At 40.6% G+C, this 21,800-nt stretch overlaps 1 protein-coding gene across 6 annotated transcripts in view; it reads left to right on the top strand.

Annotated features, from left to right (window-relative positions):
- Window positions 1-2,451: 2,451 nt before the first annotated feature.
- Window positions 2,452-21,800, top strand: part of LOC129698743 (mitogen-activated protein kinase kinase kinase 20-like) — a 115,224-nt gene continuing 95,875 nt past the window's right edge. Inside the window, exons 1-4 of one of the 6 annotated variants that reach the window (XM_055637964.1) lie at window positions 2,452-2,651; window positions 3,867-4,047; window positions 5,165-5,252; window positions 19,924-20,025. In XM_055637964.1, the coding sequence (XP_055493939.1) occupies window positions 3,889-4,047; window positions 5,165-5,252; window positions 19,924-20,025 (349 nt within the window). In that variant the 5' untranslated portion in view covers window positions 2,452-2,651; window positions 3,867-3,888. Of the gene's footprint in view, window positions 2,652-2,696; window positions 2,853-3,007; window positions 3,769-3,866; window positions 4,048-5,164; window positions 5,253-19,923; window positions 20,026-21,800 lie in introns of those variants that run through there. The other 5 variants (XM_055637969.1, XM_055637966.1, XM_055637967.1 and 2 more) reach the window with 5 other exon arrangements.

The raw sequence follows: 21,800 nt of genomic DNA, 5'->3' as shown, positions 1-21,800 counted from the left end.
CGCTAATAGCATCCTTCAGTGCAATCCATAGAGCACAAAGTCTTGTATGATGTAGTTGCTTGCATCTCTTTCTAGATCCCACCTACCTCATGGGAGACCTTTGAACTATCTTTAATCGATAATTGTTGTACCATTTATTATTTATATACACACTGTAATCATGTATAGTCTTTGACTGGATAGCATACAACAAAAAAGCTTTTCACAGTACCTCTGTACACGTGACAATAATAAACTAAACAGCCATTAAAGAGAACAATAGTGGAATTGAAACTCCAGCTGTGCCGGAAGAATCTGATGTGGGGGACCCTTCTAACCTCAGTTAAGCAAGGTCTTGGTCCTTTTTAGAGCGTTCAGGTGATGAGGCATTCAGCAAAGTAACTGATATTCTGCTCAGAGAATCATCAGACAGGATCCACCATCTCCTTCTCCTGCGAAGTTTCTAGGGATTTGGTGCCTGTCTGATTGATATAGCAACTTTTTGCAGGAATCACATTTTGGCTTAAGAGGAGATATGTTAGTGAGCGGACAACTATGTGTCAGATGAAATATATTGTACAATACAAGTCTGCCCATTTGAATATATGCACATGTGAAAGTTTGGGTTGTGTTGATGTTCGTATAGCTATGTTCATATTGTACAAATATCACTGAAGGCCAATATGCAGATGCAGCAAACAATTGAAAGGGCAAATGGTAATTTTTATTTGTAAGGAAATAAGACATCTTGTATTCAATTATATGGGCCCTCGAAGAGTGCAACTGAGGTACTGTCATAGAGTCACAGAACTATAAGAACTCCTTTATTCCATTATATGGCTCTAAGAGCATACTTGAAGTACAGTCATAGTACTATACATGATGGAAATTAGCCCTTCGGCCAACTTGCCCTTGCCAACCAAGCTGCCTAACTGAGCTAGTCCCACTTGCCTGCACCTTGACCCATATCCCTCCACATTAGTACCTCAGAATTGGAGTGCATCCTTGATCCTGAAGAACTAAGAAGGGAAAATTCAATTGGGTAGAATGTATGACATCCTAAGCTTGATTAGGTAATATTACAAATGTAGGAAATTATGCAAAATTTCAATTTGGTTCCACGTGGAGCATCACATCCTTTTCTGGACTTTAGGAAGAAGTGAAAATACAAAAAAGAATTGAGAAGTGTTTCAGAAATGAAGGTTTTAATAATATAAATACATTGGAGGGCTTATTGGTTTTCTCCTTGGAGCAAAAAGGTAAAAAATATATTTTAAAGAGATATTTAAAATAGGTTCTGGACCTGAAATGTTAGCTTTTTTTCTTTCCACAGATGCTGCCTGATTAAGTGTCCAGCATTTTTTAAAGATTACCCGGCGTTTGTGTTTATCTTATTCTTGTTTACTTATGAGAGCGCACACATATAAATTGATTGACCCAGTTCCACACAAACACAATCCATTTATTATATTGTGTAAGAAAGAACTGCAGATGCTGGTTTAAATTGAAGGTAGAGACAAAATGCTGGAATAACTCAGCGGGTGAGGCAGCATCTTTGGAGAGAAGGAATGGGCAATGTTTTGGGTTGAGACCCTTCTTCAGATTATTTTGTTGACAGATTTAAAATATACTACCTGACAAGATTCTGGAGTGTCCAGCATTTATGTTGTAACCTCCAGTGTGGAAATGGATAATACATAAAGATGAAAATGCAGGGTTAAATGTAATTGCCTGGGGGGAAAAAATTATAAACTCAAATTGTAATTTTGAGGTATTTCATTCTATGAAATATTTTTTATATTAATAATTTCTATAAGTGATCTGCAACTATTAAACTATATAAAAACTTTCTAATAAATCCTAAATGTACCTTTTTAATAGGTCAAATATTTCCTAGTGGTTGGAAGTTTGAGGATTCTTTTGTTGTTTCAAGTTTGAGTTTTCTGCATTAACTAATTGAAAATTATTTTTATAATAGCTTTATTTCAAATGGCTCTGTATAATGCATGGAGCTAGATGATAGTTACAAATTCGAATAGCAGAAATAAAATGAGCAAAACACAAAGCAGGTCATGCAGAGTATTTGGCAAAGGAATGGGTAGACGACGTTTGGGTTCGGAACACTTCTTCAGACTGGAAAAGGGAGAAATAACATAAAGGAAACATAACTTCTCCTGATCCTAAATTTTTCAGTCGATATAGAGATGTTAAAAAAAATCCAAGAATGAGTGCACCTTGTCCGAACCTAGCCAAAGACCCTTAGCAATTCACCAGTTCATAATGATACGTTGTAACATAAAAGAAAAAGCGCAACGTTTAAGCCAAAGAGCAGGTCTGAAGAAGGGTCTCGACCCGAAACGTCACCCATTCCTTCTCCCCAGAGATGCTGCCGGTACCGCTCTTACTCCAACATTTTGTGTTTATCTACGCCTAAGCAGGAGTTTTCCAGAAGATGTCACAACGCCCTCAAAGCTGGCAATTTAAGGAGAGTAGCGCCACCAGTTGCTTGGCCGGCTGCAGGACTGGAGGCGCTCCCTCCCACACTGGAAGGGGCGGATTTTACATGCTGGGAAATCTTCAGCGGGTCAGTCATCGTTTTCACAGGATCACCGTCCCTGCTCCCTCCCCTTGTTTTCGTTCCCATTCGCAAGTCTAGGGCAAGTACAGCGGAGGTAAGAGCGCCGGTGTCTCGTCCATCTCCCTCGCTCTCCCTCTTTCCGTGCAAAGCCCACGTCTTTTGCGTTTAGTTAGGCCCGGAAGTGTGAGGCAGACCCAAACGAAGTTCGTGCGATTGTTGCCTGTTCCTGCCACAGTCTTGTGTAATCCCAATGATTGCAGCTGAACGGGAAGGCTGGGCTGCAGTGAGTTAGTGAGTGAGTGGTGACTTCTGCCAACTTTCGGTCTTGTCCTGCGTGTCGTCGCTTTGGTCTGGGACCCGATCACTTTATCTCCCTCCCCCCGGTTTCACGTGAGCACCTTCACGAAAAGGCGTCTCCCTATCTATGGAAATATTTATTTTTAACTTCCAGTCCAATTTCCAAGAAAGCGGCATTTTCTTTTATGCAGCCGGTTCTTTGCAAGTGTTTTATTTTGCAATAATGTCACGGCAGTGGGGGGTGCACATAGGATGGGAGGCACCGATTCGGTCTGGCGCGGTCATGCCGCTGAGCTCGTGCTCCGCTCTATAATCTTTGCTCGTGGTGCTGGGCTCTGTGCCCGCGAGTGGTGGCAGCCAAAGATCTTGCTCTAGTATCTTTGGTGGCAGCCGCCGGGCTCGCGCTCCAGGGCTCTCTCGGCGCGCGCCCCGTGTCAGTGGGGGCTCGTGCCCAAAGATCATAGAGCTCCCGCCCGCTCCATGATCTCTGCTCGTGCCCGCCGGGCTCGGCGTGCCGGGCGTTCCATGGCCAATGGCCAGCCCGCGAGCTGACACCACCATACCCGGCGCGAGCCGAGCCGAGCAGAGCCGGCCAGTCGTCCCGCCGGCGCTGCTGGACGTCTGAAGGTTGGAAATGCCCGGCGGCTGAGGGCGATGACCTGAGACCACAGCTCCTCCTGTATTTGTGGTGGGGGGTGGGGGCAGCGCTTGCACTGATATAACTGCATCCACGGCACCACAGAGTACTTTGCAAGTGGAGTCCCTTCTCAGTGAAGCCCCCTTCGTCGAGCAAAAGCATTGCAACTTTGAAGGGAGAAACGCAGTTCATAGTTTTTATAGTTGACGTTCAGAACAAAGTTTTCCTAATCGAGCCCTGCAACGCGCAGCAGACACATTATTAATCCTTTTGCGAGGTAATTATCCCGAACGAAAAGATAATTTACGATAGTTTGGTTGTAAACTGAGCGATTTCAGTGGCAATTTACTTTACTGATCACTTTCTATTTTTCAGATTCTGGCCAAGTCATTATGCAATGTTGCCCCTCAGTCCATCATTTTTACAAATCAAGTTCGATGATTTACAATTTCATGAAAATTGTGGTGGGGGAAGCTTCGGTAGTGTTTACCGAGCAACATGGCTGTCTCAAAGCAAAGAGGTGGCTGTCAAGAAATTGCTAAGGATAGAAAACGAGGTAAAGTCCAAACTGCTTTCACTTTTGACTCTTACCCCTGTTTTTATGTTTTCACGAGAATAGTCATGAATAATCATAATCTGGCTAATTTTGTGGACACAATAACCATCTTTATTGCAACAACCTCGTTGGTATTTTTGTCTGTTTAACTTTTATGTCATTCACCAGATTACAGAGATTCTTAAACATGAATGCAGGCAAACGTTATTTCTTAATAATCATCACATTATGTTGAATATTCCCCTAAAATGTTGCCACATCTACTGGCAGTTTCGGATTGACTACTGGTGAAACTACTCTCCCCGGCAATGTAAATGTATGTTGTGTAAATATGTGGCTGTATTGTTGTGTTAAAGTTTTACCGCAGTCAGATATACTTGGATCATGTTTATTTGTTTTCATTCTGAAGTTGTCAAATCTAACAAATGATCATGATTTTTCTGTTTCAAGTATATGGTGTTGTGGTTTTGCTATAGGCATGTTTTGTTCAAGAGTTTTATTGTGCTTGTGTTACTTCGTGAGGATGAAAGGAATTGTGGAAGCACGATCATGCTTAATGTGATAATTTGGGTTAGCATTCATGACATATTTTATTCATGGAGAACTCACAATAAATGTTGTGAAGAAAGATGCAGAGAGAAACACGGGGAAATATTTTATGCAGAAATATAACCAACAGCTTTGACAAATAACTGCAATCATCAGATGATAGAACATAAGTACTAAGACAAAGTTGACAACACATTATGAAAAATATTCCCTTGCCTTCCTAATTCTTCAATCTTTTCTGATGCTAGGTATTAACACAAAAAAATGGTTAATAGATTTGATGGATCTCCTTTTCTCATTTAAATTTAGTGAAATTTGTTATGGGAGAAAATGATTCGCACAATGTGGTCATAGCTTTTTCAATTTGCACTGTTAGCCTGTGGCTTTTGATGTAGTCATTATATTTAATTCTAATATTCTATAATTTTTAAATGTGTAACTTTTTAAAGGCTCAGGAGTCCTACAGTGAAATTATAATACCCACTTTATCAGTTTGATTTACATTAAAATACTATTATTGTTTGTAAATGTATGACTTGTATACTTTTGTGATTTATAAAAAATCTAGGCAGAAATTCTCAGTGTCCTTAGCCACAGAAATATCATTCAGTTCTATGGAGCTGTCTTGGAGCCACCCAACTATGCCATAGTCACTGGTGAGTATGCATTTAATATTCCACACAGTTCCTCTTGCGATTTAATATGATCCATTTATTACATTTCTTATTGTTACATATCAGATTCATTGCGTAGCAAACAGCAGACTTATTTTAAATGTTTCATGTATCGGAGTTTGTTCTCACAAGTGCAACATAAACATTTGAAATTTGTTTTTGTTAAATTTGTTGCATTGCTTCAAGTAACATTTCAGTCTACGTAGATGTCTGTGTTTTACAGTTCTCATGATTGTTTACTTTGTCTCCATAATCTTGTTTTTGTTTTTTGAAATTATGTTACTGCTTCCTTCCCCCCTATAGTTAAATCTATGTTTATGTTTGTAGATACAATCTTTGATTTATGGGTTTTAACTTAAAAATGTATCTTTGCTGTAAATACCATTTTTATATTAGATAAAATGCCCATCTTTGATATTTTAATGCGTGATTTATCATTCAACAACCGAAATTGAATTACTGTTGTGTTAATTGTATTTTTGTATGGATTCTGCCAGAAACATTATTTTAACTGAAGTACCACCAATTTGAGATCTGCTTCTTTTATCCTTTTTAATCTGTACTTTATCTTTAGTTGCACTCTATACTGTTTGTTTGTTTCTTTTGCACTAATTTGCATTTGATCAGCCTGGATAATATACAAAACTATGTTTTTCATTGTATCCAGGAATACATAATAATGTGCAAATATTAATCCTGATTATATCTTGAACATTATCAAATTTACTCATCTGCTCCATAGTATTCTACTATATTCACATTCCACTTGTTCCAAAAATCTGTCACAAAAGAATTTCACTGTTTCAACATAATCTTATGTAGTAGCGACATGTAGGGCTTCACCACTTTTTCACAAAAAGGATTGAAATCATGCAAAATTGTACCACTTTCAAAATAGAGAAACAGGAACAAATCTGAGCCACAACTAAGGGATCAGTCACAACGTCTGCATGTAAAAACGTGGGTGTTTTTAAGGAGATATGTTTGGGAACTTTAAGTTGAATTGAGAAAGTTATCTTAAATGCATGTATTCCATTTAGATGTGCCCCCTTTATTTAGAGTGCAATGTTAAACCTGCTACGACAGGATTGGTTCTCTCGCAATTGGGTGGAAAATGTGGTGTAAGTGTGGCACATTGGCTTTGAAAAGTTTGACGTCATCCATTGAGCCTCCTGGGTACTTCACAAACTTGCCAGAGGTTATTTAGGTGTTCTCTGAATACAGGCACAAATATTCTGTGGGAGAGGTCATCAGGTCATAAGGAATAGTAGAATTAGGCCATTCGGCCCATCAAGTCTACTCTGCCATTCAATCATGGCTGATCTATCCCTCCCTCCTAACCCCATTCTCCTGCCTTCTCATAACCTCTGACACTGGTACTAATCAAGAATCTATCTATCTCTGACTTGGCCTCCACAGTCTTCTGTGACAAAGAATGCCTAATCTGAGTAGTAACAATGTGGCAGATGCTGACATTTGTCAGCATTCGACCAAAGTCCAAGAGGTTGATCATTCAGTGAAACAACTTAAAGAATAAATCGTAACTTAACATCCACAAGGCAAAGTCCTTTACCAATTTCCCCCAGTTCCATCAATGAAGATTCACAGCAAGACCCTGGAAAATGAAGACCTCTTGGCATATTTTGGGATCCATCTCTCTTCTGATGAAATTTGCCGCCATCTTAATTGTGTCAGCACAGCCTTTGGTTAATTAAAGAACAGTGTGTTCAGTTTCAGTTTTGTTTATTGTCAGGTGTTCCGAGGTACAGTGAAAAGCTTTTGTTGCGTGCTAACCAGTTAGCAGAATGACAATACATGATTACAATCGACTAATTTACAGTATGTAAATACATAAGGGAATAACGTTTAGTGCAAGGTAATGCCAGCAAAAGTTGATCAAGGATTGTTCGAGGGTCATCAAAGAGGTAGATAGTAGTTCACCGCTGCTCTCTGGTTGCAGTACGATGATACAGGCGCCTGATAACTGCTGGGAAGAAACTGTCCCCAAATTTGGTTGTGTGCATTTTCACACTTCTATCTCTTTTGCCTGATGGGAGAGGGAAGAAGAGGGAGTGGCCTGGGTGCGATTCATCCTTGATTATGCTGTTGGCCTTGCCCAGGCAGCGTGAGGTATAAATGGAGTCAATAGAAAGGAGGTAGTTTGTATGATGATCTGGGCTGCGTCCACAATTCACTGCAATTTCTGCGGTCTTGGAAGGAGCTGTTCCCAAACCAAGCTGTGATGCATTCTGATAACATGTTTTCTATGGTGCATCTGTAGAAGTTGGTGAGAATTGTAGGGGACATGCCAAACTTCCTAAGCCTTCTAAGGAAGTAAAGGCGTTGTTGTGATTTCTTGGTTGTTCCTTCAATATGGATCGTCCAGGAGTTGTTAGTGATATTGATTCCTGGGAATTTGAAGTTTTCAACCATTTCTACTTCAATGCAAACTGGGGTATACGTACTGCTTCGCTTCCTGAAGTCAATTACTATCTCCTTTGTTTTTCTGATATTGAGAGAAAGGTTGTGGCCTCGACACCAGGACACAAGATTCTCAATCTCCTTCCTGTACTCCATCTCATCATTATTTAATATCTGGGCCACAATGGTGAATTTGAAAATGGAATTAGATTTGTACATGGCTGCACAGTCGTGGGTGTACAAGGAGTAAAGAAGGCTGAGAATGTATCCTTGCGTAGTCCCCATGTGAGCGTTTGAAGAACTAAACTGAAGACTTGACCCATAGCTCATGGTCTGCTCAGCAGCATTAATACTTGGCCTCGTATGCTACTGAAACTTAGACCACCAACAGCAGGCACCTCAAGACATTTGAAAGATAACACAAATACCATCTCTCCAAAATTGAACAAGTTCACTGGTAGGACTAGAAAAATAATGTTGTTTTCCCTTCTCAGGCCAACATTATCTCTAATTACATTCATTTGGCTCATTTGGATAGACTACATTTATTTTCTCTCATTATCAGTTCCTGCTGATGGGTCCTTGACCTGAATTTAACTTTATTTATTTTTCCACAGATGCTGTATGACCTGCTGAGTGTATCCACCATCTTCTGTTTTTAGTTTAGATTTCCAGCATCCACATACTTTGATATTTATAAATTGTGTCTTCATTCTTGACACCAGAATCCTAAAACATCACTAAATTCTGGGCTCTGCAATAGAACGAGATTGATGCATTTTGCTTTCTACGGTACATCTGTAGAAATTGGTAAGAATCATTAGGGACATGCTGAATTTCCTTAGTTGTCTGAGGCATTTGCTGATTTCTTGGTTGTATTGTCAATGTGGTTGGACCACGACAAATTGTTGGTGATAGTTACACCTCGGAACCTCAAACTCCCAACCATATCCACTTCAGTCCTTGATACAGACTAGGGTACATACTGCACTCTGCGTACTGAAGTTGATGATCAGCTCCTTCATTTTGCTGACATTGAGGGGGAGGTTGGTGTCTTGATGCTTCTAATCTTCCTGTACTCCGTGTCCTCTTTCAAGATCCAGCCCACTGAATTGGGTCATCTACAAACTTGTATATGGAGTTAGAACAGGATTTGGCCACTCAGTCATGAATGTATAGGGAGTATATTGTGCAGCCCTGCAGGGCACCATTGTCTAGAATTACCCTGGAGAATGTTGCCCTTACTGTTTGTGATCTTTGGGTCAGAAAGTCAAGGATCTAATTGCAGTGGGGTGTGCTGAGTCTGAGATCCAGGTGTTTCTAGATGAGTTTGGTTGGAGATATGTTATAGACGTTTGAGCTAATGTCAATATATAGGAGGCCAACGAGAACCTAGATCCCACAGCCATGTGCAGCAACAGACCTGGAAGGGCCGCTGTCTGCAGGAGGAAGCTCGGAAGCCCCAAATACTGGAGAGTCTAGGAGGGAGCCTCTGGCGACTCTGGATGCCAGGAGTGGCCCAGTAGGAGAGTGCCCAAGGTATTGCCTCCAGCACCTTCAAGGACGGTTGCAGGATGCGCCCCCTTGGACATAGAGGCGTTCTGCCTGGGGTTTACCTGAATCTGGGGCTCTCAAGTCCTTCCAGCATGTGGACCAGCCTTTGGACCTTTTGTTTTTCATTGTAAACGGTGCCAAAATATGTCAACTGTACATTTGTTAGTTGTGCAAAATAATTTCACTGTGATGTGGATACATACAATAAAGGACCCTTGAACCAACGGATGATGTTATCCAGGTGTTCCAGGGATGAGTGTAGGACCGGGGACATGGCGTTTGCCATGGATCTGTAGCGGCAGTAGGCAAATTGCCATGGGTCTAGGCTGCCTGAGAGGCTGGAGCCACTATGTCCAGTTGCTCAAAGCACTTCATGATGGTGGATGTCAGAGCCACTGGGTAATAGTCATTATAGCATGCTATATTGGTTTTCTTTGGCACTGGGATGTAGTGGTCTCCTTAAACGAAGTGGGAACCACAGATTGGTGTAGGAGAAAGTTAAGCATGCCTGTAAACATTTCTGTCAGCTGGTACATGCAGGCTCTGAGAACATCAAGGGTTTCCATGGGTTAGCTCTTAGGAAGGCCGATCTGATGTCTGAAATAGTGATTGTGGGTACTTGCGCACCCGAGGCTGACTGTAAGGGTAATGTAATTTCACTGACCTGTTTAAAATGTGCATGGAATGTATTGGGTTTGCCAGAGAGGGATGTGTTGTTGCACCAATGCTGCCTGGCTTCACTTTGTAACTCATTATAGCGTGCAAATCTTACCATAAGATAAGTTAATAATGGGAACAGGAAGACCCATCATTGGGCATCCCAGAATAGGGTGCCCCGATATGGAGAGCTCTGCTTCAAAAAAACCCGCCCAGTCCTGCACTTCCTGTTCTATCACAAAGAGTCTGCAGACCCCACATTGTCTTCATAAGTTGCCACAAAACCAGAATTGAAGCAGGTTATCCACATTCCAGGAACAGTTTCATCCTCTGTTATCAGACACCAGAATGGTCCATCCATAAGCTAAGGTACTGTCCGATTCACCTCTACTCCATTGTGGACTTTGGACTTAGTCTCTGAAGCCGTATTCTGCTCAATCTGAAGAAGGGTCCCGACTTGAAATGTCACCTTTCCATGTTCTCCAGAGATGCTGTCTGACCTGTTGGGTTACTGCAACATTTTCAGTCTTTCCTTAGTAAACCAACATCCTTGTTTCTATAGTCTGCACTATGTATCTTCTCCTTTGCTCTATTGTACTTGAATTTGGCTTAATTGTATTTGTACATGGTATATCTGATCTGTTTAGATAGCAGGCAAAACAAAGCTTTTAACTTTACCTTGGTATACGTCACAACAATAAACCTAAACCTAGAAGAAGTAATTCTGAATACTTGAAGATTATTGTACAGCCTTAGGTTTTATTTACATGTGGTTTCCTTCATACAATCAAGCACTTACCTTGGGATAAGGTGCACAACCTTTTATCCGAAAGCCTTGGGACCAGACACTTGTCGGATTTCGGACATTTTCGGATTTCCGAATGGAAGATTTTTAGCGTAGATTAGGAAGGTAGCGCGGGCTTGAAAAGTCTGGAGCGGCTGCCTCCTCCCCGGAGACCGGGGAATCATTGTAAATCATTGCATAAATGTTAGTCAGTTAGTTTGGAGGGATTTTATGTGGTGGTGGGGGAAAGGGGGAAACTTTGATTCTTAGTCCCCTACCTGGTCGGCGACTCCCAACATCGCGGAGCTGGGGGCTCCGTCCGGCCACGGGCGGCGATGGTTGGAGCTCCGACCCCGGCAACTACCCCTGGCTGCGCGGCTCCAAATCCAGCGCCGCCCGCAGCTCCGCGAATGGTGGGAGTCGGCGGCCACAGCGCTCCGGGTTGCCGGGGTCGGAGCTACAACCGGCGCTGCCCGCGGCCGGACGCCCGCAGCCCCAGCGCTGCGGAGCTTACTGCACGGCGACCCGGTAAGGCATTGACCGCTCCCCTCCTCTCCGACCAGGTAGTGGACTAAGAATTAAAGTTTACCCCTTCACCCCCCCCCTTCACATAAAAGCCCTCCAAACTAACTGACTAACGTTTAAGCAATGATTTACAGATGTTTAAGTGTCTCCCCGGTCTCCGGGGAGGAGGCAGCCGCTACAGTAGTACAGACCTGGGTTGACCGTGGGTCGTTTCGGGTCAAGTTTGGCGCCAAACGCGAGCTTTGGTGTGCAGATGACACCCTGGAAAAAATGGCCGGTTTTCGGAGTTTTTCGGTTTCTGGAACTCCGGATAAAAGGTTGTGCACCTGTATTTACCTTGTAAGTGTTTGGTATGTGTTAATAATCTGTGCATACAAGATAAAGCATTGTAATCAGTTTAATGTGGATAAATGTGAGGTTATCCACTTTGGTGGCAAAAACAGGAAGGCAGATTATGACCTAAATGTTGTCAAGTTGGGAAAAGAGGAAGTATAACAGGATCTGGGGTCCTTGTTCATCAGTCACTGAAAGTAAGCATGCAGGTACAACAGGCAGCGAAGAAAGCAAATGGAATATTGACCTTCATAACAAGAGGAGTTGAGTATAGGAGCAAAGAGGACCTTCTGCAGTTGTTCAGGGCCCTTGTGCGACCATACCTGGAGTATTGTGTGCAGTTTTGGTCTCCAAATTTGAGGAAGGACATTCTTGTTATTGAGGGAGTGCAGCGTAGGTCCACCAGGTTAATTCCCGGGATGGCGGGACTGTCATATGTTGATAGAATCGAGCAGCTGGGCTTGTATACTCTGGAATTTAGAAGGATGAGAGGGGTGTGTTATTGAAACATATAAGATTATTAAGGATTTGGAGGCGCTAGAGGCAGGAAACATGTTCCCGATGTTGTGGGAGTCCAGAACTAGGGGCCACAGTTTAAGAATAAGGGGTAAGCCATTTAGAACAGAGATGAGGAAAAACTTTTTCACACAGAGTTGAGTGTGGAATTCTTTGCCTCAGAAGGCGGTGGAGGCTGGTTCTCTGGATGCTTTCAAGAGAGATAGATAGAGCTCTTAAAGATAACGGAGTCAGGGGATTTGAGGAGAAGGCAGGAACGGGGTACTGATCGTGGATGATCAGCCATGATCACATTGAATGGCGGTGCTGGCTTGAATGGCCTACTCTTGCACCTATTGTCTATTGTCTATCATTTTAACTTTACACATGTGTAAATAAACCCATGGGAAGCAAAAGTGGGGATTTTTTATTTAATTGTTTTGTGACTTCTCAGTATATATTCAGATGTTCTCATTTACCAATATTCTGAGCTATTATTATAGCACGCATACTGTCACCAACTGAGATTGCGCTAGCTAGTTGAATTTCAATTTAATCATATGAGCTAACATAAAATGCCTCCATGTTTTTTTCAGGACTGTTTTGATGCATAATTAGATGATTGAAAAGTAGCTAATTTGTTGCTTGCATCACTAGATTTCAAACTTTAGCAGAACTCCAATCTATCTAAACAATAGAATGGTTAAAAAAATATTTGTTCATTTTTATAATTTAAATAATTTGAGTTTTGAGAATATGAGAAGACGATCCTTTCCTGAGATTTGATAAAACCAGAAAATATATTTTTCCTTATTAAATACGAGAATGGTTAATGTTCAGCTGGGAATCATTACACTGTGGAGAATTATATTATGTACTCTATCTTTCCCTTTGCTCTACCTATTATGCTTGAGTTTGGCTTGATTATATTTATGTATAGTATTATCTGATTTTCGTTAATAGCATGCAAACAAAGCTTTTTACCTCAGTACACATGGGAATAATAAACCTAAAATGTCAGGGTTAATTTAGAAGAGGCCTAACTTGCACAGTTGAAATAGATGCTCAGATCTGGCCCAATAATTGACATATTAATGTGATCATTCTCCATAAAGTGTGACGGTTGCTTTATGATCATTAATAGCATTAGGCCATTTCTTATTCTGAGCATGGTTTGTCATTCAATTAAATTAAGGCTGATCTGCACTGAGACTTCATTTGCCGAGCTGTCCTCTCTATATCCTGAAAATTCTTCTTAATAGAAATATAATGATTTTGTTATTGGTTTTCAACAACTTTTTATGGGAAGGCTTTCGATTTTCCCGTGCTGTATTGAATATTGGTATCTGCTTTTATTCCAAATAGTCCAGCTCACATGTGTATGTTATGGAATATTTGGTCTCAATCCCACCAAAAAATTAAATGGCAGCCCCCTTTCAATACCTTTTCCCATTTCATAACTCGAACTTTTAAACATAAGAAAACCAACCGATGTTATGCAACTTTAGAATTGAACCCAGTTATTTGTATTTTTGCTGGGATGTCGTGTCCAATGCTAAACAGCATCGCCAAACAGAAGTATACAATGCATTCAGAAAGTATTCAGACCCCTTCACCTTTTCCACATTTTGTTACTACAGCCTTATTCTAAAATGGAATAAATTTATTTTTTTTATCATCAATCCACACACAATACCCCATAATAAAAAAAGTGAAAACTAGTGTTTAGGAATTTTTGCAAACAAATTAAAAATAAATAACTGAAATCACATTTACATAAGTATTCAGACCCTTTACTCAGTACTTTGTTGAGGCACCTTTGGCAATAATTACAGCATCAAGTCTTCTTGGGTATGACGCTACAAGCTTGGCACACCTGTATTTGGGTAATTTCTCCCATTCTTCTCTGCAGATCCTCTTGAGCCCTGTCAGGTTGGATGGGGAGTGTCGATGCACAGCTATTTTCAAGTCTCTCCAGAGATGTTCGATCGGGTTCAAGTCCGGACTCTGGCTGGGCCGCTCAAGGACATTCACAGACTTGTCAACAAAGCCACTCCTGCGTTGTCTTGGCTGTGTGCAATGGGTCGTTGTCCTGTTGGAAGGTGAACCTCTGCCCCAGTCTGAGGTGTATGCTCTGGAGCAGGTTTTCATCAAGGATTTCTCTGTACTTTGCTCCGTTCATCTTTCCCTCAATCCTGACTAGTCTCCCAGTTCTCATGGTCTGAGAGTCCTTTAGGTGCTTTTGGCAAACTCCAAGCGGGCTGTCATGTGCCTTTTACTGAAGAGTGGCTTCTTTCTGTCTGGCCACTCTACCATAAAGGCCTGATTAGTAGAGTGTTGCCGATATAGTTGTCCTTCTGGAAGGTTCTCCCATCTCCACAGAGGAACTCTGGAGCTCTGTCAGAGTGATCATCAGGTTCTTGGTCACCTCCCTGACCAGGCCCTTCTCCCCCGATTGCTCAGTGTGGCCGGGCGGCCAGCACTATGAAGAGTCCTGGTGGTTCCAAAGTTCTTCCTTTTAAGAATGACGGAGGCCACCGTGGTCTTCGGGACCTGCAATGCTGCAGAAATTGTTTTATACCCTTCCCCAGATCTGTGTCTCGACACAATCCTGTCTCGGGGTGTACAGACAATGTCTTTGTCTTTGTGGCTTGGTTTTTGCTCTGACTGTGGGACCTTATATAGACAGGTGTGTGCCTTTCAAATCAATTTAATTTACCACTGGTGGACTCCAAGTTGTAGAAACATCTCAAGGATAATCAATGGAAACAGGATGAACCTAAGCTCAATTTTGAGTGTCATAGCAAAGGGTCTGGATATTTATGTAAATGTGATATTTCAGTTATTTATATTTAATTACTTTGCAAAAATTTCTAAACACCTGTTTTCACTTCTTCAATCTGGGGTATTGTTTGTAGATTGATAATTCAAAAAAAAGGATTTAATCAATTTTAAAATAAAGCTGTAAGGTAACAAAATGTGGAAAAAGTGAAGGGTTCCGAATACTTTCTGAATGCACTGTAACTTTCCATCTGTTGAATTCAATAGCATCTCTCAGTCAGTCTTTTTGATTATAGTTTTAAACCTAGTGCACTTACCCAGGATTTTTGTAGATGAACATTTAAACCTCTTTTAATGGTGCACAGCTTTGAATCTTTAAACAAAAAAGAAATATGTCCTTTTACCTCACTCCTCTCCCCAACATAATGAGCATAACTTTGTATATCCCATCAATTAAATCCATAGTTTTAATTACTTAATTATTTTGTGATCTTTTGTAGCTTTGTTTCTTGCATCAATCTCATAATGTGTAAATTTTAGTTTAAGTTTAAAGATGCAGCCAGCTAGCAAGCCTTCAGCCCACTTAGTCCATGCTGACCATTAATCACCCGTTCACATTGTTTCTATGTTAGGACACTTTTGCATCCACTCTCTATGAACTGGGGGCAATCTACAGAGGCCAACTAATCTACAAACCTCCACCCTCTTTGGGATGTAGGTGAAAACTGGAGCACCCGGAGGAAACCTGGTCACAGGCAGAACTTGCAAACTCCACGTATCAGTTTTAGTATAATTGCCATATGATAACATTGCCAGATTTGATAGTTTTTGATAAGTGCTGAAATTGAAAGAAAACAGAAAGGAAATATACGACAATGTGCATTTAATGTGGACATTTAATTGTTGGGGTGTTTTCTTGTGCTTTGGAGCGAGTGACAGACTTTTTGACGTGTGGTCCCGCGCTATTTAGATGAATTTCCAGGCATGAGTGGCAAAGAAGTAGACTAGATTTTAGAGATACAGCACGGAAACAGGGCTGTCGGCCTACTGAGTCCACGCCGTCCAGCTATTATTATCTCATACATTAACATCCTACACCAGTGGTTCTTATTCCTGGGGGTCGGGACCCCCATGGAGGGTCATTTGGGGCTTTACAAGGGGACATCAAGGGGTCATAAATAACCTATCCATTTGTTGAGCCCATTTTTAGGAACCTAACAAAGGTACATACCACATCAGTATTTTGTTTGCGTATGCGCGTACATATGCCAAAAAGGTTAAGAACCGCTGTCCTACGCACTAGGAACAATTAAAAATAAATAAATAAATAAATTATTATCCTGTACATCTTTGGAATGTGGGAGGAAACGGGAGCACCAGAAGAAAACCCGCGTGGTCACAGGGAGAATGTACAAACTCAATACAGACAGCATCTGTTGTCAGGGTTGAACTCGTGTCTTTGGCACTGTGAGGTAGCAACTTTACAGCTGTGCCACTGTGCTGCCATACTTGAAATAAAATAACCAAATCAATTAGTTTTCTTGTAACCCATTGAGAATTTCTGGCAGAGGGTAATACAGATCCAGTTTTGAGGAAAATGATTATCAACCAGCAACAGCTGGTTACCAACAGATACAACAGAGTTTGTTGATACACGTATATTTGTAATAAGTCATTGTCTATTAAAACATGTTCCATATCAGTTTGGTTTAGTTGCTCTTACTTCCTCTTGTAATAAAGGCAAATTATTGAGAAATGTTGTGTTGCTAAGAATCAGACTGAAAATTCAATACTGACAAAGGGTTGATAAATGTATGGCAAATAGCAACTCTAAAGCATGTATAAATTGCTTTAGTTGTGTACACCCAATACTTCAGATATGATTGGATATTAAAATTGAAGTTAAAGTTGTCGTGACTAACAAAGGAAATGGGCAGCTATATTCTTAGAAGACAGTCAGAAACTGGTTTCTGTTTAACTTTAGAATAATTTAAAAAATTTCACCATTAGACAAATAAATGTTCATTATAGTGCAATTTCCAGTGGCCTCCGTAATATTTGGGACAAAGACCCATCATTTATTTATTTGCCTCTGTACTCCACAAATTGAGATTTGTAATAGAAAAAAAATCGCATGTGGTTAAAGGGCACATTGTCAGATTTTAATAAAGGCCATTTTTATACATTTTGGTTTAGCCATGTTGAAATTACAGCAGTGTTTATACACACCCCCCCCCCCCCCCCCCCCCCCCCCCCCCCCCCCCAATTTCAAGGCACCATAATGTTTGGGACACAGCAAAGTCATGTTTTGTATTTTGCTGCATATCCTTTGCATGCAATGACTGCTTGAAGTCTGCGATTCGTGGAGATCACTAGTTGCTGGGGTCCTCTGGTGATATTGCCAGGCCTGTATTGCAGCCATCTTTAGCTTATGTTTGTTTTGGGGGCTCGTCCCCTTCAGTTTTTCCAAATATAAAATGCATGCTCAATTGGGTTCAGATCAGGTCATTGACAGGCCACTCAAGAATTGACCATTTTAGCTTTGAAAAATACATTTGCTTTTGCAGTATGTTTGGGATCATTGTCTTGCTGTAGAATGAATGCTGGCCAATAAGTTTTGAGGCATTTGTTTAAACTTAAGCAGATAGGATGTGTCTATAAACTTCAGAATTAATTATGCTACTACCATCAGCAGTTGTATGATCAATGAAGATAAGTGAGCCAGTACCTTCAGCAGCCATACATGCCCAGGCCATAACACTCCCACCACTGTGTTTCACAGATGAGGTGGTATGCTTTGGATCTTGGGCAATTCCTTCTCTCCTCCATACTTTGCTCTTGCCATCACACTGATATAAGTCGGTCTTCGTCTCATCTGTCCACAAGGCATTTTTACAGAACTGTGGTTGCTCTTTTAAGTACTTCTTGACAAACTGTAACCTGGCCATCTTATTTTTGCGGCTAACCAGTGGTTTGCACCTTGCAGTGTAGCCTCTGTATTTCTGATCATGGAGTCTTCTGCGGACAGTGGTCATTGACAAATCCACAACTGACTCCCGAAGAGTGTTTCTGATCTGTTGGACAGATGTTTGGGGTTTTTCTTTATTGTAGAGAGAATTCTTCTGTCATCAGCTGTGGAGGTCTTCCTTGGCCTGCCAGTCCCTTTGTGATTAGTAAGCTCACCCGTGCTCTCTTTTTTTAATGATGTTCCAAACGTAAGCATACGGTTTGGATGATGTCTCTAACAATTTTATTCTTCTTTCAGTCTCATAATGGCTTCTTTGACTTTCATTGGCACAACTTTGGTCCTCATGTTGATAAACAGCAATAAAAGTTTCCAAAGGTCATGGAAAGACTGCAGGAAAGACTAGGTACTGAGAGCTCTTGTATACCTGCATTAAGGAGGCAATTAAACACACCTGAGTAATTACAAACGCCTGTCGAGCCATGTGTCCCAAAAATTATGGTGCCTTGAAATGGGGGGATTTGTATGAACACAGCTGTAGTTTCTACATAGTGAAACTAAAATGTGTAAAAATGGCCTTTAATAAAATCTGACAATGTGCACTTTGACCACGTGATTTTTTTCTATTTCAAATCTCAAATTGTGGAGTACAGAGGCAAATAAATAAATGACGGGTCTTTGTCCCAAACATTATGGAGGGCACTGTATGTAATGTGTTATATTCTGGGAGCGAGAACCTGCAGAAGCTTAGTTCTGTACATCAAGGTAAATGTTTTAATTTGCAATTAAACTCCTGTCAGGCATTTCAGATTCTTTATAAACATGAAATCTCTCTCTTTCAATGTGTGTATCCTTTGTGTTCATATTTTGTCTCTCATTCTCTCAGCATAACTAAACATAACTGGGTATTTATTTGGAATACATTTGTTTGCCTTTATCGTTATCCAATTATAAGACTGATGCTTTGCATTTCTTTGTGCTAATATTTGTAATTTCTGTATTCATTTTGCTACCTTCATCACTTCTCTCTCTGAAGGCTTAACAAACTGTCATTTCAAATTGCTTTTGTATAGCTTGGCACCTTTTTATGGAACTCTGCAGTCTGCTCCAGCATTTATAGGTTAAGCAGAGTTTACATGGTTTATTGACACCTTTGGTGTCTATCAATGCTTTTTGAAAATACCCATACCAAGAATAGTTTGTAATAGTTTTGCATAATAAAAACAAAGTGAAGCAAATACTTAATAGGTCAGGCAGCATCAATGAAAAGACAAGCAGTGAACATTTCAGGTCGAAGACCTCTAATCTGAACTGAGAAAGCAAGTTAAACTAAGTGGCATATAAAGTAGTAAAGGCTATGGCTGTTACAAAGGATGTGTTTGTAAAAGTTTGAACCATTGGAGCCATTGAATGAACAGTTAAGATCATTTGTCTATCTGGCATACTGTAATGTATAGTCTGGCCTATTGAGGAATGCAGATCAGGTCAGAATGTACAAACAAATGGGGGGAAAAGGAGGGTAGATACTGATACAAACAGATGGGAATATTATTTGAAGATGGAAAATTCCACTCAATTCACTCCCCCGACTTTGTTGTTTAGATTTTTAATTGTTTTGTACTTCTGATCCTATAAATTCAGTTACTTAAGAAGTAACTGGAATAAAGTCACTCCAAACTCTTCAGATTTTGGAATTATAATGCCAGAGAAGCAATTAGCGCAGACAGCAAACTTCAGGATTTCAGAACGTGCATTGTTTAATGTGATATTTCAAACTTCTTGTTCAGTAGCTGACTCATGACGCATAAGTTGCACCGCTTTGCAATTTTTTTTTTCTATTCATTAAAATCAAGTGTAATCACTTAAAATGCACTGGAAATGTTACTGATGTGTGAATATGAAAGTGTTTAAAGAATGTGGTCTTGAAAAATTGAATTGATATATTTATTGCTACTTTAATTATCTAGCAAGTGGGTAAGGCTAACATGCAAGTACATTTGCAGTATTTATACATTTGTGCCTGTGAACTGTTACTACCTTCTTAATTGAGAAACATTTATTATTAATTATATATTTAAAAACTGTAAAGAAAAATAAATTAATTTAGGTAATAGTTGACGTTTTGTTTTACTTTGCAGAATATGCTCCTGGAGGTTCATTATATGATTATTTGTCCAGCGATGAAAGTGAAGAAATTGTAATGGATCAAATTATGACCTGGGGGACTGATATTGCTAAAGGTATGTGAATCATAAATGGCTTTTTTATTGTAAATTTTAAACTATTCATTGCTATTCAGTGATGGCTTTCAGAAAGTTATTGCGCACATAGCTTTGAAAAGGGAATTAATCTATTTTAGCAGTACTGTACATCAGCTCCATGGTTTGTCTCAGTTCACTCGGTAGGGATAACATACTGGTTAATTGGATGAACTCAAAATTCTGGACGTGATCAAATGACAGAATTAAATAAAATTGAATCTTGCTAACACTTCCCATGAAGCTACCAGTCTGTGGTTTAAAAAAAGTTAATTGCTGTCGTTAAGGGGAGGAATTCTGTCTTTCTTACCTGTTCTAGCCTTTGTGTGACTGCACTAGCACCAATGTACTTTTACTGAACTGAAGGCAGTTAAGTCCTATTAAGGAAACACTAATTGTTAGCATAGTCAGTAGTAAACTTTGCTTTAGATATTCTCTTCATTTTATATCAGTTTCAGAAGTTTGCGGATGACACTAAGCTGGGGGGCAGTGTTAGCTGTGAGGAGGATGCTAGGAGGCTGCAAGGTGACTTGGATGGGTTGGGTGAGTGGGCAAATGCATGGCAGATGCAGTATAAAGTGGATAAATGTGAGGTTATCCATTTTGGTGGCAAAAACAGGAAAGTAGACTATTATCTGAATGGTGGCCGATTAGGAAAGGGGAGATGCATCGAGACCTGGGTGTCATGGTACACCAGTCATTGAAAGTAGGAATGCAGGTGCAGCAGGCAGTGAAGAAAGCAAATGGTATGTTAGCATTCATAGCAAAAGGATTTGAGTATAAGAGCAGGGAGGTTCTACTGCAGTTGTACAGGGTCTTGGTGAGACCACACCTGGAGTATTGCATACAGTTTTGGTCTCCTAATCTGAGGAAAGACATTCTTTCCATAGAGGGAGTACAGAGAAGGTCCCAGACTGATTCCTGGGTGGCAGGACTTTCATATGAAGAAAGACTGGATAGACTCGGCTTGTACACGCTAGAATTTAGACGATTGAGGGGGGATCAAACTTACAAAATTTTTAAGGGGTTGAACAGGCTAGATGCAGGAAGATTATTCCCGATGTTGGGGAAGTCCAGAACTAGGAGTCACAGTTTAAGGATAAGAGGGAAGTCTTTTAGGACCGAGATGAGAAAAACATTTTTTACACAGAGAGTGGTGAATCTGTGTAATTCTCTGCCACAGAAGGTAGTTGAGGCCAGTTCATTGGCTATATTTAAGAGGGAGTTAGATGTGGCCCTTGTGGCTAAAGGGATTAGGGGGTATGGAGAGAAGGCAGGAATGGGATATTGAGTTGGATGATCAGCCATGATCATATCAAATGGCGGTGCAGGCTCGAAGGGCCGAATTGCCTACTCCTGCACATATTTTCTATGTTTCTATTACTATCTGATTTCATATTTTTGGTAGCTTATGCTCATATCTATTTTCTCCTGGACTTTTTAGTCATCCTTTGCTGATTTCTAAATCAATCTCAATCATTGTATGCCTTTTTCTTTCAATTTGAGACCATACCTGATTTAGACAAAAAATTCTGGAGTAACTCCGCGATTGGGGGGAGGGAGAGCAATGACAGAGCCAAGGGGCACCGAGAAGACGCATGTGAGGGCCTCCTCTGTGATGGAAGAGGGTGAGATCAAGTCTCCGTTCTCTAAAGAATGAGGACATCTCGGATGTCCTGGTATGGAAGATATCTTGGGTGCTGATGCAGCGTAGACGGAGGAATTGGGAGTAGGAGATAGAGTCCTTGCAGGAAGCA

The sequence above is a fragment of the Leucoraja erinacea genome, chromosome 7, assembly GCF_028641065.1.
Source record: "Leucoraja erinacea ecotype New England chromosome 7, Leri_hhj_1, whole genome shotgun sequence".
Classification (NCBI taxonomy): domain Eukaryota; kingdom Metazoa; phylum Chordata; class Chondrichthyes; order Rajiformes; family Rajidae; genus Leucoraja; species Leucoraja erinaceus.
This window is presented reverse-complemented; position numbering and strand designations above follow the sequence as displayed.